This window comes from Culex pipiens, chromosome 2 (genome assembly GCF_016801865.2).
Source record: "Culex pipiens pallens isolate TS chromosome 2, TS_CPP_V2, whole genome shotgun sequence".
Lineage (NCBI taxonomy): Eukaryota > Metazoa > Arthropoda > Insecta > Diptera > Culicidae > Culex > Culex pipiens.
In genome coordinates, this window is record NC_068938.1 from 12,669,015 (window position 1) to 12,691,931 (window position 22,917).

General features: G+C 33.9%; 1 protein-coding gene across 1 annotated transcript in view; it reads right to left on the bottom strand.

Annotated features, from left to right (window-relative positions):
• Positions 1–22,917, bottom strand: part of LOC120425239 (neural-cadherin-like) — a 187,339-nt gene that overhangs the window by 71,305 nt on the left and 93,117 nt on the right. Inside the window, exon 3 of the mRNA XM_039589673.2 lies at positions 3,427–3,542. Coding sequence (XP_039445607.2) covers positions 3,427–3,542 — 116 coding nt within the window. The remainder of the gene's footprint in view (positions 1–3,426; positions 3,543–22,917) is intronic.

The window sequence follows — 22,917 nt, forward strand, 5'->3', positions numbered from 1 at the left end:
TGAAATCGGAGCTCATCAGGGGGATTTTTGCTTTGGAGGGACAAGAAAAGTACATGTCTCTGACGTATTATGCGGAACGTGACCTTTACACGGTTGGTTTGGCACTGTGAGGGATATGGAGAAAGACATTTCTCGGAATTACGGTCAAATTCATAGCATATCAAATTTCTGATAAGTATTTTCTGATTTATGGAGAAACGTTTATTCATTGACATTCATCGCAGGTAGCGCTACTCTATTTTTGAAAAAGCATTTCACTCTTCAATGGATCTGTGACAGATATTTTGAAAAGAGATTTCAACTGGCTTTGAAGAAGGTTGGAGCTCTCTTGCTTTGAAGAAGATATGATCCTATATTTAGTCAATCCTATCGATATGAACGAGGGTGTACCTTCTTACAGAGAAACCTTTTCTTACGTTTCCATTCACAAAAAATGCCAATCAAAAATTGAATGGATTGAATGCGTGGAAAGAGATAAAATACTTGAAATGGTTTTTGTCATAAAAAATACCCGCATGATATATTTTTTTTTTTCAAATATAAAAATTATGATTGAGACAAACTTTAAAAAATACGAATCATCAGTCATAAAGCGCCTCCAAGCAATAAAACAATTTGGAAATATTGCTATCAAATAATATTGAATTATTCTTAATTTTTGCAGCAAGGTCTTCAATAAAAACACTGTTATTAATTGTTAACAGATTATTAAAAGTCTAAAAATCTAAAATCTAAGATTTGAAATGATATTTTATGAACAACGCTAACTTTAAGGGGTTACATACATGTAAATCGGCAGAAAATGTCAGAGGATGGTTTGAGCACAAACTTAAACTTTTTCTAAATTTGTTTTCAGGACATTAAAATATACATTTTCAACTATTAACATAAATATAATAAATTTGAAGAAATTTGGTTGTATCATTGCCGAGATACAGCTATATCAAGTTAACATTTTCAAAAAACGGGTGCCACGATATCTCAACACTGCCTTGACCAAATCGGCTCAAAATTTTGGTGAAGACTCATTAAACCGGTTCTGTGTGCATAAGGATGGCCGATTTTGAAAAAGTTCATTTTTAAAAAAGATAATAATATTGTTTTATTTTTCATATAAAACAAATCGAAATTTGTTGATACTTGTATTTTTTTTTAAATGCAAAATTTCAAAATCGGGCTTCGTCAATGGATATGTCTTGCGAGTCTTCACTCCAAATTTCAGCCAATTCGGTCTATCCCATCTCGAGATATCGTGGCACCCGTAAAACAACTCGGTGTTCAGAAAAACGCTCGCAAAGTTTGATAGTTCAAAATAACTTTTTTATGCTTTTTTTTTTAAAGAATTTTATGATCAAGTTGTACATCTTTAGTTGTAGAGCATAAATCCGTAAAAAGAATTGAATAGGGCATAAAACAAAGGTAGACTACGTCCGAATGAAAAGTTTTTGTGAAAATTTCCAGCGAGAATATTGAATTGAAAATAGAACAACTTTTTGATAAAACCGCAAAAAAAAACAATTTAAATTTCACCTTTAAATGATGTCTAATTTTCAAATGATTTTGATCACTGTTTAGCTTGTTGAGCAAAATTGTGTTTTTTTTTGCTTTTTGTCAAAAATGACTTATAAATGTTTTTAAAATCTGTGTGTCTATTGTTTCAGAAAAAGATGAATCAATTCGGTGTCTTCAGTAAAGTTTGCTAGAAATGATGAGAACAGTTCAGAAGTCATTTTTAAAATTAAAAATAAATGTCCAATCAAAAAGCAATGCATTTTTTATATGTTTGGTGCTTCAGCCTTTAATCTATTGTCGTTAAATTCGTGTTGAATAAAATAATTGTACCTTAGAATTTTCAAAATTATGATTTATAAGAACATTGTTTAAAATACAATAACAAATATAAAAAAAAGAAAAATGGACACTGAAACAATTTTCTTCATTTTTCGGAAATCGACGTTTTACTAAAGTTTGAATGAAACTTTGTCCATCGTTTCTAAAAGCCCAAATAAGTCATGCTGTTAAAAAAAATCTTTTTTTGACATTGCTGATCCAACCTTTGGTTGCTGAGATATGGCCTTGCAATGAAATGGGTCCTTTAAAAATCCTCGAATTCCTGATATGATTGTACACAACGCTAATTGTAGTTTATGCAACAAGTTGCAAAAAAAAGATTTTTTTTGAAAAAAAAAATCTTGCGAGGTGTGCCGAGTTTGATAAATACTATTAATGCTGAAAAAATCAACTTCAGCAACGAGTTGCTTGCAATTATTTTTTGTAATATCGAAAAACGCTTTTGAATGGAAATTAAAGTCAAACATCCATGTGTTAAGTGAATTCACCGATCAAGACAAAAAAAATATTGAACAATGTTTCTTTTTGATACACAAGCTGAAAAGTTCAACTTTTCAGCACCGGTATTGAAAGGGATTAATTTTCCATTCAATTATTTGTGATAATGAAACGGGGGGATGGCAACCCTATTCCGACCAAAGCAAACTGACAACAGTCGACATTAGCACGGTTGTCAAATGAGAGCCCACAACAAAAGCATTAGCTGTCAAATGGTAGCCCATAACAAATCATTGTTTGGGTTTTTTATTTTCAAATTTCCCGCAATTCAATCGATAAATACCTGAAAAAAACACGTGAATTGTGTTGCTGATGGCAAATTCTATCATATCCTTGGAGATTCCATCCCAATATTGGCTGAAAATTCATATCGAAAAAAGTGATTTTTCTGTTTACCTTTTTTTGCTTTTTTTCTTTTGGTCGATCAAACAGTGCGCCCGTACACTGTGAATCGGCATTACACATTTTTCAGTTTGGTTTTACACATTTGCATGGGACTTTTGAGTTTAACCAGGATAACACACTTCGTGTTACCAAAGTAATATGAATAATACTGATTCTGAGTGTTTGTTATCTGAACTTCCAAGATGGCGGCTTCTTCGCTACCCCCTGTAATGAAAAGTAGGCCGTTTCGTCGCTCAAGAATAACAGGAAGTTCCTTCTTTTGTTTTTTTGTTTGTTTGTTTGTTTGTGTTTGTCGCGAGAAACCTTGAGCGGTCTTGATCATCTTTTTCCGATTTTGTGTGAGTTGGCGGAGAATTACCCGTCTATTACCCTTGCCTGAAATTGGAAATATTAAACTTAAAAATGTGTTCTCGAGGTACAGTTTTTTGAAATTTTGTTGCATTTTTTTATTGCCAGAATGGAGATTTTATGGACAAACTTTTCATTCAAAATGGCTCTTTTGGTATTAAAGAACACACCCACCAAATCACATAAAAAATAACGAAAAGAAATTTCACAAAAATATTAAGATTTTTAAGAAAATTGCTTCTTGACTTTTTTCTAGTTGATAAAATTTCCAACATTTCATAAACTAATACCAAGTTGTTGGGTCAGATGAGTTAAAACGCTTACCTTTTTGAGTTTTTCGTAGTCGAGGCCCTTGGCTACGTACAGAGCTCCGGTGGTGTTGTGTATCGCAAACACCCCGCCTATGTTACCGCTTGTGATCTTGTATCGAATACTGGGCGCTGAAATGGAAATAACAAGAACAAGCATAATGATTAGTTAGAGTACATTTTAGTGTTAAACATCGTCTTTATTAGATCATTTATCCCTCACTAAACTTCTTGGCTTATCATCTTCGACTTTTTCTTTTTGTTCTGCCTCGAATCCGTTTCCGCCGCAAACGGCAAAGAGCATCGCTAATTAATGAAGCGTCGTTTAGTGTTTATGAATGATAATTAGGCGTGTTGGCCCTGGCGAGGCCCCGTAATTAAGGACCTTAGGACCGCAAAAACCACACGCGTCATTAGCAGCAGCGCGCCTTTCCCAACCGAAGAGAAGCATAATTCTTTGCACTAAAGCAGAAGCCACAACATAATGAGATGGTTCTAGAAGGGTGGGTGGGGGTAAGAGGGACGGGGATCACGATAAAAGGAGGGAGGCCCGTGAATGAGGCCTGAATGAGCTTGCGGTTGAGTTATGACCAAGGTTTCTTGGTTTCGGTCCATGCAGTCATATAGCCAGTTACATTAACGACGTAATTAACCGTTTTACTTCGATGCAGTGTGACACGGAGGGAAGTGGACCGTTTGCCAGCTGCCAGAGGGTATTTGGTGAATGGAGGAGGGGAGAGGGGAGCTTTCCACAAGCCGGTGCGGCAATGTAATAAAAATTGAATTATACGCATATTTTCACTTTAGAAAATGAACCAAGCAAAAATGGGTCCCGTAGCGGTCAGCGGTGCGCCGAAAGTCAATTAGTGGTATGGTGAACGGGTTTCAGATGATGGATTGTAGCGAGAGAATGTTGAAATGCATTGAAATTTATTGCAGAGGAATTTACTGATCAGAGCAATGCTCGTTGGCAATTTGAAAATTTAATTGATTATTTAAGCTTTCTCCTTTTTATTATTATGCCCTGCAATACACTTACTGTTTTAAACTGGTAGTTAGATCTATTATTAAAATGTTTGAAAGCAATAACTAACCAAGCTTGGAGTACAGAAAAATAGTGCGTTCATCCCAGGAATTTCCAAAACCCAGGAACTCCCGAATCCTGGGATTTTTCATATTTTGTTACGGTTTTCTTAAAATTGATTTTTTTTTAAATAAAATCGTGTTTCCAGGGAAATTCGAAACCTGGGAAAATTGGACCTACTACCTACTCAACTCCAGAGTTTTTTTTTGAAAAGGACCAATAAACTATTGTCTTTCATATGTTTATAGGACCTAATAAAAAAAAACTCTGAAACTTTTCATAATAAGAAAAAATGCTAAATAGCAGTCTATGCAACTAGTTAAACAGCAATTTCAAATGAAAGTAAAACTCGACATATTTATTTGGGCAGAAGATTCCTAGGCCAAAATAGTTAGACTCGTTTTTTTAATAAGCTAAATTAAGGGGGATTCAAGATTTTATTCGAAAAAAACGCAAAAAGTTGGACTATAAAGGAAAAATAACTTGATGACTGTTTGAGATTTTCCCGCAAAATGAAGAGTAAAATTAAATTCTTACGGAATGTTATTGACCGTGGTTGAGAAGTGTTCAAAGTACCTTAAGAAGAATTTTTCATAAAATTTTGAAAAGTTCAAAAAGTTTGTTAACTATAATTAAGATAATGTTGATGATTTGTATTATTTTAATATTCTCTAAATCTTCATGATTTTCCAACTGAAAATTAGATCGATTCGAAAAACGGGATGCATTTTCGGATTCTTGGTACAATTTTACACTAAGAGGTGATAAAATTAGTATAGTAAAAAAAAAATGTTTTTGAAACACAAATCATTTTTCCAAAATTCTGTAGAACGAATTTCATATAAAATTTGAAAACTTTTTATTCGTGCTTCGAATTCAGTTTTAAATGAAATATGAGTCGATAATTTTATAAACAAAACTAAGGCCGTTGCAAATTTTTTTCAAAGTTTATGTCGCCCCCCTTCATAGTCGGCCTGAATTACCAGGGGGCTAAATAAAACTTTTTTTCGAAAAACGTTAAAATTTTAATGAAAATTAATGTTTATTCATCTGAAAACCAGTTAAAATGCATATTTTTATAATCATATTTAGCATGTTTAAACTCCTTTGTAAACATTTTAAATTTTCATGAAATACCAATGTACAGTCTGACGAAAAGTTTTTTTTTCGGGAAAAAAACATTTTCGTCGATACCTTGATATTTTCAAAAATAATGATTGGAAAGCAACTGGGCGCGTGTAAAATGCATTTTAAAACACTCTTTTCATCCAAATGTTGAAACCTAGGCAGTAATTTCCATTTTTTTTGTTTTTTTTTATTTTTTTTTAGCATCCCCCTCGACTTTGTTCAGAGGGATATAAACTTCAAAAAATATTTGCAACGTCATTATTTTGAAAAAAATGGCAAAAATCTGACAATTCAAAAAATTTACTTTAAATTTATTTGTTTTTTTTTAAACATATAAATTTAGTTAAAAATATAAGCATTTTATTTTTATTTTTTCGTGCGCGCAAATAAAAATTATAAAAACATATTTTTTATTTAAGTGAAATGGCCGAAAAATAAAATCTTTAGCAATGATCTTTGCACTTCTTGTTTAATTTTCTCATAACGTTTTAGTTTTTCATGAAATATTTTATTTTTTTCTACAAGATGACAAGTTTTCCTAAAAATATTTGGAAACTATTGGTTTGGATTTCAATGATATAAATAATATTTTTTAAATCCTCTTTTTTTTATAAAAGCGATTTCAAATTTAAAAAATCTAGCGCAACTTGAGAATTATCAAAAATCATTTTTATTGATTTTTTTTTAACAAAACTTTCGTTTAATTTTGGAACCGAACCAACAGTTTTGGGGGTTGAATATAAGAAATAGTTAGGTAACACTGAGTAAATCGTTTTTTTTTTTCAAAAAAGTTCAACAAAGTAACAAAAAATAAGATAAATTTGCTTTGTATTTCTCGAATATTTTTACAGGGTTATTTCCCCTCATGTATTTTAAAATTCCAGATAAACTGTACATTTTTCGAAAAAAATATTTTGAAATACATTTCACTTGAAAACATTGATCTTTAACTAAAAATATGAAAAGGCAATTTCTATTGCAAATTTGATTTTGAATCTAAAATGATTTTGTAAATTTTGTTTAACAATATTTCAGATTTTTTCCAACTTTTTTTCAGTAGTTCATATCTCTGGTACCAGATTGTGCACCATCCTTAACTTTGATGCATAAGATGTATAATTTAAGTCCCCTTAAACATATAAAATGACAAAATAAAAAAAAATCGGGAATTCAACTTTAAGTAATGAAAAGTCAGATAATGAAATCAGGATTTTTTTCCGTGTATTTTTTGTGATAAGCCTTAAAACATTCCGATTTTTTATGGCCAGTCTACAAAATTGTTTAGAGAATGGAATAGAAATAGTTTCTGAATTGTTGATTTTAAATAATTACATAAATTACACACAATTAATTGATTTTTATGTATAAATACCTTTATTCATCGTTCTGAACTGTAGCTTTTCTATTTAAAAAAACAAAACAAAAAGTAACTCCTCCTCTACAGGATGATAAATGTTTTCAATAAATGTAACATGCCAGCCACCCTCACAAGTACAAATCCCCCAAAAACTTACACTTCTCTATTCTAAACGCACCCCACACGTGAGTCGGGGCACATTTGTTTCCGGGAGGACAGGGCGTCACAAACAACTGTTAAGTGGTCCCGGGTACGACAAGATTGATGCTCCGTCCCTCACCTCGACTCGGCACATATTTTTTCTCTTTTTGCTACGCTTGACCAGTAATCCAAAGTGTCACGTGCGGAATAAGCTGGTCACCCCTCCCCGCCCCAAGGGAAGGGAGTCTTACCCTTAAGGGGAAGGTGTCGTGGCGGAGGGTCAACTTATGAATTATGAACTAGTGAGTGGCTTTCTTTTTTCTCGTAGGAGGCAATACTTTTGATGAAATATTTCGGGGCTTATTTTGTGTCGTTTTTCCTTGGAATTCCCCCAAGCTGTTTGGTCACTTTTTCTTCTGAGGAGGTTTTTTTCTTTCTTGCCTCTGGTGACGGTTTGGGTCAGTTGTGTTTTGTCCTTTTTCCAAGAAGATCGGAGCACACAAGTTGTGATAGGAAAATATGATAACACACCTGGCTGGAGCTTCGGAGTTTCTTCTCTCCCCAGATGCTTTCAGACGCTTTCCAGCAAAAGTCACTCAAATTTATACTATCAATAATGGCACACCCCAAAAATGGGCGTTCTAATGGTGAATGGAGGTGGGGGCACCTTAAGTTATGACAGTAGTAAACAAGTGTTCTGCCATGTGTGTTGGCAACTGTTGGTATGGACTGGGAAAAAGGATGGAAAGGATCACTCTTAATCCTTGAATGGTTGCCCAGGAGCCGGTGCTGCCATTGTGTAACGTATGATTTGGGTCGACAGCAGCTTTCAAAGTTGCGTAACAGTTGATATAGAAATAAAGTAGCATGTTTTATGACTTTTGAAGAAAAAAACTTGAACTGTGAGGCCATGTGTGAAACTTGCTACATTAATTCCCACTGACATCAAAGCCAACCTTCCTGGAAAATTAGATCAAAATCACATCGTTGCACAAATTCCATAAGATTTTTTTTTTGTATTCATTCAGATCCAATTCACATCCAACAGAAGGAAAAAAATCAACAGTATCAAATATCACATCACAGAGCAGGTGCACTCAAATGGATGTAATCGAAAATTGATGACCGATTGCATTTCACATTCCATCATCGTTTGTAATTATCACCGATGAAAGGACGGGCGCAAAACCCAATCAATCATATCCCATCAAACATTGGGCGAGTGATGGGTGGGATGCTGTACGTACTGCAATTTCGATTAAAATTCACTGTAATTGACCCGACCCAGGTCAACGCCAAACGACGACTGTGGTGAAAAAAAAACCTCGCACACAATATTGCCAATTTGAGTATTCGCACACAGCAAATTTACATGAGTGAGCGCAATTATTGAAATTGATATTTATTTTCAGTGCGAAAACACTTGCGGTTACCAGAATTGCATACACTGTGTGTCATTGAGACAGATTGTGGCAAGCATTTTAATTGATTGGCCGGTCACTGGTCTGGTTCACTGCAGCCATGCTTGAATTTGTTTGAATGCCTTTGATACATTTGATTGTGTCCAGCTAAAAGAGTAAAAACGAAACGAAACTATTGGCACTACGCCCTCCGGGGCATGGCCTTCCTCTAACGTGGGATTTCTGCTCCAGCGCCTCTGACGAGACAGGAGAAACCGGGACCGACGTTTTACTTCACCATCCGATAGAAGCTCAGTGGATAAGGCGGGAATCGAACCCGCGTCTCATAGCATCATCGGGATCGGCAGCCGAAGCCGCTACCCCTGCGCCACGAGACCCACACAGCTAAAAGAGTATGATCAGTGAATTGTTCAACATTAATATTAAATTCCATTCAAATCAGTGAATAGTTAAAATATTTTGATAACTTTACAACTTTGTGTTGATATTTTTTGTTTATGAAACAATTAGTTATCATTAAAAAGGGGATAACAAGATGGGTAATTCTCTACCAACTCACACGAAATCGGGAAAAGTTGCCCCGACCCCTCTTCGATTTGCGTGAAACTTTGTCCTAAGGGGTAACTTTTGTCCCTGATCACGAAACCGAGGTCCGTTTTTTGATATCTCGTGACGGAGGGGTGGTACGACCCCTTCCATTTTTGAACATGCGAAAAAAGAGGTGTTTTTCAACAATTTGCAGCCTGAAACGGTGATGAGATAGAAATTTGGTGTCAAAGGGACTTTTATGTAAAATTAGACGCCCGATTTGATGGCGTACTCAGAATTCCGAATAAACGTATTTTTCATCGAAAAAAACACTAAAAAAGTATTAAAAATTCTCCCATTTTCCGTTACTCGACTGTAAAAAATTTTGGAACATGTCATTTTATGGGAAATTTAATGTACTTTTCGAATCTACATTGTCCCAGAAGGGTCATTTTTTCATTTAGAACAAAATTTTTCATTTTAAAATTTCGTGTTTTTTCTAACTTTGCAGGGTTATTTTTTAGAGTGTAACAATGTTCTACAAAGTTGTAGAACAGACAATTACAAAAATTTTGATATATAGACATAAGGGGTTTGCTTATAAACATCACGAGTTATCGCGATTTTACGAAAAAAAAGTTTTGAAAAAGTTGGTCGTCATCGATCATGGCCATTCATGGTCACCCGCGACAGACACGGACGACGAAACAAAGAGAAACGCAAAAAGTAACTTTTTCAAAACTTTTTTTCGTAACATCGCGATAACTCGTGATGTTTATAAGCAAACCCCTTATGTCTATATATCAAAATTTTTGTGATTGTCTGTTCTACAACTTTGTAGAACATTGTTACACTCTAAAAAATAACCCTGCAAAGTTAGAAAAAACACGAAATTTTAAAATGAAAAATTTTGTTCTAAATGAAAAAATGACCCTTCTGGGACAATGTAGATTCAAAAAGTACATTAAATTTCCCATAAAATGACATGTTCCAAAATTTTTTACAGTCGAGTAACGGAAAATGGGAGAATTTTCAAAACTTTTTTAGTGTTTTTTTCGATGAAAAATACGTTTATTCGGAATTCTGAGTACGCCATCAAATCGGGCGTCTAATTTTACACAAAAGTCCCTTTGACACCAAATTTCTATCTCATCACCGTTTCAGGCTGCAAATTGTTGAAAAACACCTCTTTTTTCACATGTTCAAAAATGGAAGGGGTCGTACCGCCCCTCCGTCACGAGATATCAAAAAATGAACCTCGGATTCGTGATCAGGGACAAAAGTTACCCCTTAGGACAAAGTTTCACGCAAATCGAAGAGGGGTCGGGGCAACTGCTGTGTGAGTTGGCGGAGAATCACCCAGATAGGAAAGCTTCGAAACAATCTCAAACTTGATAAATAAAACAATTGTTTCCCCGCTTAAATGTTATTTGTCGTTTGATTCATAGCATTTCTTAAAAATAATCTTTGGAACGATAACCACGATTTTATGTAACATATATATCCATTTTGCCAGATAATAAGACTAAGTGAATTTTCACCATTTTGTGGATAATGTAAAATTCGTGAAAATTGAAAATTTCCGAAAAATTCACCGAAATTAGCCCATTTTCATAATTTTTTACCAATATTTCATCAACAAGTAAGTTTTATGTAAACTAATTTTTGTTTCAATCGAATATCGTGATATAAACTATTTGAAGAAATGGAGATGTTCATGAGAAAAAATAAAAGGATAACAAACATTTAAATAAAATTGTCATACAATTTACTAACAATTGAATGCTAACAACTATTTAAAAAAAATCAAGTTTTCATTCCTTCTTAAAACAATTTTAGTACTTATCGTTTCTATTGTGTATCTGCCAAAAGTCAGCAAAAAATCAAAGCAAAACTTAATGGGTAATTCTCCGCCAACTCACACAGCAGTTGCCCCGACCCCTCTTCGATTTGCGTGAAACTTTGTCCTAAGGGGTAACTTTTGTCCCAGATCAGGAATACGAGGTATATCACGTGACAGAGGGCGGTACAACCCCTTCATTTTTGAATATGTGAACAAGGGTTCATTCAAAAATTACGTCCAGAAATAGGGGGAAGGGGGATGACGGTGATGAGATAGAAATTTGGTTGGTGTCAAAGGGAATTTTATGTAAAATTTAACGCCCGATTTGATGGCGGACTCAAATTTCTAAAAAACGTATTTTTCATCTAAAAAAAAAACACCAAAACAGTTTAAAAAACTTCGCCATTTTTTGTTACTCAACTGTATTTTTTTTTAGAACGTGTCATTTTAAGGGAAATTAAATGTGCTTTTTGAATCTACATTAATTACCTTCTGGGAATTTGTTCAGTCCAAACAAAAATTATCATTTAATTTTTTTTTTAATTTGCAGAGTTTGATTTAAGAGTGTAATGATGTTCTACAAAGCTGTAGAGCAGACAATTACAAAAAAAAATTGATATATAGACATAAGGGGTTTGCTTATAAACATCACGATTTATCGCAATTTTACAAAAAAAAAGTCAGTCGAGTAACGGAAAATGGCAGAGTTTTCAAAACTTTTTTAGTGTTTTTTTCGATGAAAAATACGCTTTTTCGGAATTCTGAGCACGCCATCAAATCGGGCGTCCAGTTTTACATAAAAGTCTCTTTAACACCAAATTTCTATCTCATCACCGTTTCGGGCTGCTAATTATTAAAAAACACCTCTTTTTTCGCATGTTCAAAAATGGAAGGGGTCGTACCGCCCCTCCGTCACGAGAAATCAAAAAATGGACCTCGGATTCGTTTTCATGCGAATCGAAGAGGGGTCGGGGCAACTTTTCCCGATTTCGTGTGAGTTGGCGGAGAATTACCCATGTAAGAAATTCGATTCTGAACCAAATTGGACCAGTTTTGAGATTTTCGTAATTAAAAAAAACTCTTTTTTCGAATGGCTATATCTAAGAAACAAAAAATTATAAAGTAAAACTCGACAGCTATTTCTAAAGAAAATTGGCCTCATCAGATTAAAATCAAACTTTGATGCATATTGCGCAATTGAAAACATTACACGCTTTTTTCTCAATAAACATGCGAATAAATTTTAAATTAAACTTCCCCAGGCGATTTTAAATAAGAATCAGTTTTTTCAATGTTGGGCGAATTGAAATCTCTTGAGAAAACGATTTTATAAGCTTGCAGTTGCAGAATACACCTTCATCGCGATGCACTTTGTTTTGGGTCCCAAAAGCACTGGATTTTTTTCTGATCCAGAAAACTTTTTAAAGAAGTACGAATTTGATGTTTATACTGGAATGTTAAAAAAAATGCATTTAAATAACACAAGAGTTTAAATTAAAAAAATGCGAAAGCTCATAAATTTTTCCATGGAAGAAAAAGAATTCTCGTGAAAAATACGAGCAACTTCGTAAATGCAAACTTTGAGCATCTCTGAAGTGCGTTTCTCAACACAAAAAAAAAAAAAATCGACAACATGTGAAAAAAACCTTCTGCTCGAAAAGGTACGAATATTGACTGAGCTTTTTCCCCTCCTTAGAAACGACACTAGTTTTCGAGCTTCATGCTCTGGCAGCGCACAAACAAAGAGACACGAACCTTTTTCGCCTAGCTCGACGGGATAAATTGATGTCTCATTTTACATTACATAGATTGATTTCAGCAATCAGTCAGCGACAGACACCTTCGCTCAAGCTCTTCTAGCTAGCTGATGGCACTTGGATCACTCTTGGTGCTTTTTGAGCTTGCTCGCTTAGCAAGCACCGAAAACCGGTTGATTGATTTCGGCGAATGAAGCTGCGAGTTCTCATCTGGCTGCATGCATCGGTGATGATCATTTTGGCAGCGTTCGGCACTTGAAAAGCTCTCCAAGAGTCTTCTCACGGGAAAGAGAAAAGTGGATCGAGCAATTTAGATTAATCTTTCACGTTGCTGAAACTACACTTGCATGCTTTTCGACTAGTTTTTTTCTGTAATCAAGTTCTTTTTTTTTTTTCTAAACAGAGAAACTGAATTATATCAAATGGTTGACTTGGAGATGCACTGTTACATAATAACAGGAGTATTTTTTTTTATTTCAACCGGAATTTAGTATCATATCAATTTTTGGTATTTATGTAGTATTGAGTATTGTAGTATTGATCAAAAATAGTTGAAGTTTGGATCCCAAGTTATGGCATTTTTTGGTATAACAGTTTTTACGAAATTAATATGAAACTGTGGGAAGTTTGCCTTCCCGAACAGATGGTAATAACTAAATGCATGCCATTTCAATAACAAATACTGTTAAAATAACACAAAGTTCAAAAATCAATTTTTGCATAAGAGTTGAATAACAGTTTGTGTTATCATAACAGAATTTGTTATTGGTCTGATATTGGTTGAAGGCCAAAACAACTTTGGAATAACATTTTTTGTTATGGAAGAATACCTCAAACTATTATTGGGATGATCGGATTAGTTGTTAAAATAACAAAAAATAATAACAAAGATTTGATCGAAGAATAACTAAAAATTTTATTAGTCTGTTATTACAATAACAATCCAATAACAAAAAAATGATAATGACGAATAACAAATCTTGTTATAAATTACATAAAATATTATTGGTCTAGTATTTTCAAATATCAAAAAATATTGTTCCTAAGTTATTTCCGTCTGCTCGGGTTGAGATTAAATCGAAAACCCTCAAACAAATTGTACCCTTGCACAGTGGTCCAGATCGCAAAATTAAGTGGAAAATAGATTTTCCAAAAATGGGTAACGTTTTGGAGCTTTGGTGTCTTCCGAAGAGTTGTTGCTAATGGAAAGGAGCAACTTTTGGTTTGGTTGAAAATTAGGGTGGTTTACTATTAGTGTGATTTTGAAAATCTAACTTTACAGAAATATTTTTGGGATTTTTTTGTCTTCTATAAAGTTGTTGAGATTGCCAATCCTAGCAACTTTGTCGAAAACACCGAAATTTTATCTCGTAATCTACGCCTTCTACGACCAAATTTAGAGAAAACATCTTAGCAAACCTTCAAAAATCAGTTTTTTGATCGTACCAATTCAGGGTTAAGTTTTAAGGAAAGTGATATTCCAAGTACTTTTAGAGCTCTAAAAATAAATAAAAAATAGTTTTTGACAAGTCAATTTGGACTAAAGGGTCAAAAGTATCAGCCATTTTAAGGTCAAAATAATGCAAATTTAGAACTAAATTATCTCAAAACAGTGCAGGCCACATTTTAAGCACCAGGTTGCATTCAAAAGAGAAGATCTAGCACTAAAAATGCTGAAAAATCTCAGGGGTGTTTTTCTTTGAACTCGAGATATCTTTATTTGAAAATGTATAATTTTCAAGGGAAAAGTGTTTGAGACCACTCTAACGAAATTCAAAAAATTTACAAAAATATGTTTTTTTCCATGTAATTTTGCCCACTGAATCCGAATCTGCCCTCAGAATTGAGCTTAATTGTCAAAATATCGATTATTTGTCAACAACTTTTCTGAAGACACCAATGCTCCAAAACGTCACCATATTTCGGAAAATCCATTTGCCACATAATTTTGCGATCTGGACCACTGTGCATTGGTCACATCCTTGCTTACAGGATACCATAGACTTTATACCTTGGCTTATCATAGACTTTAACCTTCCAATTTCAAGCTGAACTTATTTCGAGACACCTTGAAGAATTTCCCACGTTCCGTCCCGAGCAGACGGAAATAACTTGGGAATAACATTTTTTGATATTTGACAATACTAGGCCAATAACATTTTATGTTATTTATAACAAGATTTGTTATTCGTCGTTATGATTTTTTGCCTTCCTCACCTCACTGAGGCAAGGCTATAAAATCACTCAAAAATTAAACTTTTTAAATAAGCCTCCAAGATATACCTTTACGTATACATATCGACTCAGAATCAAATTCTGAGCAAATGTCTGTGCGTGTGGATGGACGTAGAATTTTTTTTCTCACTCACTTTTCTCGGAACTGGCTCGACCGATTTTGTCCGGATCTTTGTTTTTGGATTTGCCTTAAGGTTCTTTAAGTCTTTTTTAAATTTCATCCGGTTTGGTACAGTACTTTAAAAGTTATCTTCGATAAACTGTTTTGGTTGATACTAAAAAGGGTCATTATTTACATAATTTGAAAGCTCCGGCGGATAGCTGTCGGAACTTTCCGCTCAGTGCACGCACACAAACACTGCAGTGCTTTCAAATGGTTCATTAAATTTATCATAGATGGCAGCACTCAGATGTATAGTGTCTTTACTAAGTAAGCGTTAGCCAAAGCTTTCGTAGTGTGTGGTTGCAAGGCTTTTAGGAGGAAGGCAGCAACCACCTTCTGGTGGATTAAGTAACGTTTTTGTTATTGGATTGTTATTGCAATAACAGACTTATAACATTTTTAAGTTATTCTTCGAACATATCTTTCACAGCAAAAAATCCGATGGTAAAATCGCATGCAAAAGCATGCACATCACCTTCGTCAAAATAAACACTTACACACTGCATGTACATTTTTTGCAAAATCAAATAAAAAGTTGCAACCGACGGGATTCAAACCCAGCAGCAACGGTAAGGACTGGCGCATCCCGAGCAGACGGAAATAACTTGGGAATAACATTTTTTGATATTTGAAGATACTACCCGAGCAGACGGAAATAACGTTGGAATAACATTTTTTGTTATTTGAAAATACTAGGCCAATAACATTTTATGTTATTAATAACAAATTTTGTTATTCGCCGTTATGATTTTTTTGTTATTGGATTGTTATTGTAATAACAGAATAATAACATTTTTAGTGATTCTTCGAACAAATCTTTGTTATTATTTTTTGTTATTTTAACAACTAATCCGATCATCCCAATAACAGTTTTAGGTATTCTTCCATAACAAAAAATGTTATTCGAAAGTTGTTTTGGCTTTCAACCAATATCAGACCAATAACAAATGTTGTTATGATAACATAAACAGTTATTAAACCCTTATGCAAAAATGGATTTTTCAAGAAGATTCCATAACATTTTATGTTATTTTAACAGTATTTGTTATTGAAATGGCATGAATTTTGTTATTACCGTCTGCCCGGGTAGGCCAATAACATTTTAAGTTATTTATAACAAGATTTGTTATTCACCGTTATGATTTTTTGTTTTTGGATTGTTATTGTAATAACAGACTAATAACATTTTTAGTTATTCTTCGAACAAATCTTTGTTATTATTTTTTGTTATTTTAACAACTAATCCGATCATCCCAATAACAGTTGGAGGTATTCTTCCATAACAAAAAATGTTATTCCAAAGTTGTTTTGGCTTTCCTTCAATATCTGACCAATAACAAATTTTGTTATGATAACATTAACCGTTATTAAACCCTTATGCAATTATGGATTTTTCAAGAATATTCCATAACACTTTCTGTTATTTTAACAGTATTTGTTATTGAAATGGCATGAATTTTGTTATTACCATCTGCCCGGGATTAGCCCACTCGGCCATCAGACCGATGAAAAGCTGTAAGGATAAACGCATATATGAGCTTGACATTTCGGTCAACTAGGTTTCCCATACTGATGGGCTACATATTTCAGGGTGTAGAATCACATAAAATTGCATAAAATAATGCAATATTTATTTTACACCCAGGCCTTTTACACGCAGCGGGATTACTACTTTTTTAGCTGCGTGGTTATTATTTTTTGTTATTTTAACAATTAATCCGATCATCCCAATATCAGTTGGAGTTATTCTTCCATAACAAAAAATGTTATTCCCAAGTTTTTTTTTGGCCTTTAACCAATATCAGACCAATAACAAATTTTGTTATGATAACATAAACTGTTCTTCAACCCTTATGCAAAACATGATTTTTCAATAAAATTCCATAACACTTTTTGTTATTTTAACAATATTTGTTTTTGAAATGGCATGAATTTTGTTATTACCGTTTGCCCGGGGTTTTCCAAATCCGGGAGTGGCAGGCAATGGATAGCTGTCATGGTGGTGAGAATCTGGTTCAGGTGGAGATGGTTATATTCCCAATTATTAAATAAAAATGATTAATGATGATAACCCTTTAAAGAAGTGTCTTAAAATCGTTGGGATTTTTTAAATTCAGAGTACCAGGTTAAAATCTTGAAAGTGTATTCGAAACATACCAAACTAACTCGGTTTTGGATTAAAGAATTTGAAATTGACTACTTTCCAAAAGTAGTGTGTTTTCCAAAAAACGAATTCGAATACGACATTGTACACCAGAAGTATTTTAGCTGGAGGAGAAAAGATGATTCTTTTTCGTCTTTGTTCTTGCTCCAAGAAGTGTTTTGAAATTCAGCTTTTACGTACTGAACGCTGAGAATCCTACCTGATGGTGCTTTCAAAAGCAAAATGCCGGTATTTGCCAAGATTTGGATTAGAATTTCCAATCATGGCTGTCCGTTTCCGGAACGCCGACATGTCCAGCATGATCCCTTTGAGTGTTTGCGCTCGTTGTAAGAGTGAACAGGAAAAAAGCCGATCCCGGGCAGACGGTAATAACAAAATTCATGCCATTTCAATAACAAATACTGTTAAAATAACAAAAAATGTTATGGAATATTCTTGACAAATCCATTTTTGCATAAGAGCTTAATAACAGTTTATGTTATCATAACAAAATTTGTTATTGGTCTGATATTGGTTGAAAGTCAAAACAACTTGGGAATAACATTTTTAGTTATGGAACAATAACTCCAACTGTTATTGGGATGATCGGATTAGTTGTTAAAATAACAAAAAATAATAACAAAGATTTGTTCGAAGAATAACGCAAAATGTTATTAGTCTGTTATTACAATAACAATCCAATAACATAAAAATCATAACGGCGAATAACAAATCGTGTTATAAATAACATAAAATGTTATTGGCCTAGTATTTTCAAATAACAAAAAATGTTATTCCCACGTTATTTCTGTCTGCTCGGGATGTCATCGAATGCGAATCACATTTCGCATTGTCGGCCTGCTCCACGAGGAGCTTTTCCCAAGCTCAGGATCAGCTCACAACTACCTAGTACGGCCTGACGGTTGGGGTAAAAATTGAAATGTCGGCCCCGGGGCAGGCTTATCAGGTTGCAACAAAGTCACCCACGTTCCGAACCGTTGACGAAGCGAAACCGGCGTCCTCTCATATTCGAGCAGCCCGAGATGACACGGATGCCCCTTTTTTCTTCTTTTTTCCGGTGAAAAACTCTGCGAGCTTCCTGACAACATGAAAATCCACTCAATCTTGAAAACAAACGGATAAGGATTCGCTGCGAGAGTGGTGCCAGCAAAAAAAGAAGTCACCATTTGCCGTTGTTCCCGGGGAACAAAGAGATACTGTGAATGTGTACCCGTACAATCTATCCGATTGAATGGAAGATCCAAGAATGGAACTCGGCAGCGCACACAAAAAAAGAGAAGAAGTGATTCCCTGCAACTGATATTGTGGCACACTGCTGAAACGAACTCCTCCAGTGAAAAGTCTGCGCGCGAGAGAGTGTGTTTTGTGTTGGGAGGAAATTCCGGCGAAAAAAAGGCCCAGCCTCAGTGTCGCTTCCATTCTTTCTCCCGGTCCCAAGATTGAGAAAGAATGAACATTTTTGAATTGCACCGAAGAAAAACAGCATTGTTCTCGTCGCGAGGATGGAAAAATAAGTTCAGCGTTTTTTTTCCTTCCACCACAACCGTAAGCCTATGGCAACGATGGTCACTGCCAGCTCATCTCGAGATCCAACTTATCTTCATAATTTTGATTGGGGAGGAGAGAAGGAAAAAAAAGTTGCATTGCTGGAAACAATAACTCGAAGAAAGAAAACTCCGAGAAACGCAGCTTTTCCATTATAGTTTATGCAGTGCTTTTTTTTTTCTTTACGTCGAACGAACAATTCACGTCTCGCAGTTCAGGGAAACGAATGAATTTGGGTCTGACTTTGACGGTTGCATCGTTGCGGTTGTGCAATCTTGTCGCAAGAGCAAAACATGATTTCGAAACTGAGAAATTTCAAAATTTCCATGTGACAAGACAGCATGATAACGGCGAGTTGATGCTATTCAAAGCTTCCGGTGCATCCTTTAAGGGAAAAGAAAGAGGGGAAGCCCCAATTTGAGGTACCACTACGAACCCAACTTTTACAGCAAAGTGCACTTTCGAGTTTGTGAAGTTTTTTTTTCTTCCAGGGGTGGAATATGTGAGCAAGTGTGACATGTCACAGAGAAGTTAATCTTATTGGATGTAGGTGGTAATGTTAGTGAAATTTTAAAGTGGAAAAGTGTCGATGATGGAAGGGAAAAGACGTTTTCGGATAGTTTGGTATGTTTATTTTATCTTGAACGCAAAAATTTGATTTGATAGATTTTGTTTTAATGTCGTTTCCCAGATCTTATTGCTCACATCAACCCTGGTATTTTAAAAACAGCATCATCATTTTATCTTTATTCTGTATTCAAATCTACGAATCTTCAAATCTCGTAAAAAGAAGGTTGAACCTTTATAGATTTCATGTTTCTCCAGAAATGATACTGTTAAATACTATGTGTCTAGTTTTGTAATGAAATTTGATGTTTTGCAACCTTGACAACTAACCCTAGACAAGAATAAGTGTACTTACCCTAGTTACCTAACCCACCTGTAAAACACACACAAATTACATGCAAACACACAAACACACAACATTCCAATTTGTAAACCCTACACCAAACATGTAAATACCTACAGACAAAACGACACAAATTGTACAGACATACACAAACCCTAAAACCAGCACCACTGCTACGCGAGATCTGTCATCATAATCGATGTAAACACAAAGCATAATTGCAATAAAAGTCAAGTCTACCGTCGAACCGTCGCGGAGTTCAGTTCGCGCAGCAATAAAATGCGAGTTTAAATAACTAACGTCCGAAATACTAAGTCGCGGGTGTGATTAGTGGGAGAGAACATGCGGAGGAGTTAGTGTGAAGGAAGGAGGCATGCAAGGAGCGGAATAAAGGAAAAGGAGTGAGGAAGTTCATGCAGGAAGAAGGTTCTGGGAATTGAAGTTTGGGGACAGAGGCCGTCGGTGATCCGGGACGGCCGAAACTTATGTCCAGTACGTGGACAGATACCTTTCTCAAGAATCTTGAAATCCTACTTTATTTATAAAAGATTTTATTTATAAAAGAAGGACAATGAATCGCTTAATAAATTACACTTATTTTTTTAACAAATCTTAAAATCTTATAAAAAAGATGTTGAATCTCTACAAAATGCAAATATTCTATTTTGAATGTGTTGTCTTCACATTTTATTAAACAAAGGTAAATCTCTACATATTTTTAAGTGTTTGTCAAAAACAACCATTTTTCAAAATTTACATGTCTCATAAAAAAGAAAGGCAAATCTTCATAAGCAGTTCTAAACATTATAATATCTTTAAAAAAAATTTAAACCTTCCAATTCTATTTCAAACACAACATTGTAACATTGTATAAACTTGCAAAAAAAAAAAAAACAAAAAAAACAACAAAACAACAAAACAACAAAACAACAAAACAACAAAACAACAAAACAACAAAACAACAAAACAACAAAACAACAAAACAACAAAACAACAAAACAACAAAACAACAAAACAACAAAACAACAAAACAACAAAACAACAAAACAACAAAACAACAAAACAACAAAACAACAAAACAACAAAACAACAAAACAACAAAACAACAAAACAACAAAACAACAAAACAACAAAACAACAAAACAACAAAACAACAAAACAACAAAACAACAAAACAACAAAACAACAAGACAACAAAACAACAAAACAACAAAACAACAAAACAACAAAACAACAAAACAACAAAACAACAAAACAACAAAACAACAAAACAACAAAACAACAAAACAACAAAACAACAAAACAACAAAACAACAAAACAACAAAACAACAAAACAACAAAACAACAAAACAACAAAACAACAAAACAACAAAACAACAAAACAACAAAACAACAAAACAACAAAACAACAAAACAACAAAACAACAAAACAACAAAACAACAAAACAACAAAACAATAAAACAACAAAACAAAAAATGTTAACCTTAACTTACTTAAATACAATTGAAATGCTGGAAAATGTATCTGGGTTATTCTCTGTCAACTCACACGAAATCGGAAAAGTTGTCCCGACCCCTCTTCGATTTGCGTGAAACATTTTTGAACATTCGTAAAATGACGTGTTTTTCAAAAATTGTGAGCCTGAATTTGGGATGATATAGACATTTGGTGTCAAAGGGACTTTAATGTAAAATTGGACGCCCGATTTGATGGCATACTCAGAATTCCGAAAAAAAACCTATTTTTCATCGCGAAAAATACAAAATTAGTTCTAGAATTCTGCCAATTTTCGTTACTCCGCTGTAAAAAAAAATGGGACATGTGATTTAATGGGAATCTGCAACAACCCAGAAGGGTCATTTTTTCATTTACAACAACATTTTAGATTAATTTTTTTTTGTTTTTTTTACTTTGCAGGGTTTTTTAAACAAACGAGATTTGCTTGTAACCATCGCAACTTACAAAAAAATCTTTTGAAAAAGTTCCTCTTTTTTGTTTCTCTTTGTTTCGTCATTCGTGTCTGTCGCTGGTGACCTTGAACGGCCTAGATCAACGACGACCAACTTTTTCAAAACGTGTTTTTTTTTGTTGAATCGCGATAACTCGTGATGGTTACAAGCAAACCACTTTTGTTCTTATATTATTTTTTTTTGTAATTGTCTGCCTTGCAATTTTGTAGAACATGATTGTACTCTAAAATTAACCCTGCAAAGTTACAAAAAAACACGAATTTTTTTAATCTAAAATGTTGTTGTAAATGAAAAAATTACCCTTCTGGGTTATTGCAGATTCGAAAAGAACATTGTATTTACCATAACATGACATCCCGAGCAGACGGAAATAACTTGGGAATAACATTTTTTGATATTTGAAAATACTAGGCCAGTCACATTTTCTGTTATTTATAACAAGATTTGTTATTCGTCTTTATGAATTTTTTGTTATTGGATTTTTATTGTGATAACAGACTAATAAAATTTTTAGTTATTCTTTGAACAAATCTTTGTTATTCTTTTTTGTTATTTTAACAACTAATCCGATCATCCCAATAACAGTTGGAGGTATTCTTCCATAACAAAAATTGTTATTCCCAAGTTGTTTTGGATTTCAACCAATATCAGATCAGTAACAAATTTTGTTATGATAACACAAACTGTTATTAAAACCATATGCAAAAATTGATTTTTCAAGAAGATTCCATAATACTTTTTGTTATTTTAATAATTTTAGTTTTTGAAATGGCATTAATGTTGTTATTACCTGCCCGGGATGTCTAAAAAAGAAATTACAATCGCGTTACAAAAAATGGCAGAATTTATGAAATATTTTTTTTAAGGTAAAATTTGTTTTTTAAATTCTGAGTAAGCCATCAAATCGGGCGTCCAATTTTACATAAAAGTCCCTTTGACACCAAATTTCCAAACCATCCCGAGCAGACGGAAATAACGTTGGAATAACATGTTTTGAACATGCTTGAAAATACTAGGCCAATAACATTTTATGTTATTTATAACAAGTTTTGTTATTCGCCGTTATGATTTTTTTTTGTTATTGAATTGTGATTGTAATAACAGACTTATAAAATTTTGATTTATTCTTCGAACAAATCTTTTTTATTCTTTTTTGTTATTTTAACAACCAACCCGACAGTCACGAGCAGGGGTAAATAACACGGGAATACCAAATTTTGGTATTACTTGGGCAAATAACAGGGACCAAAATGTGCCCT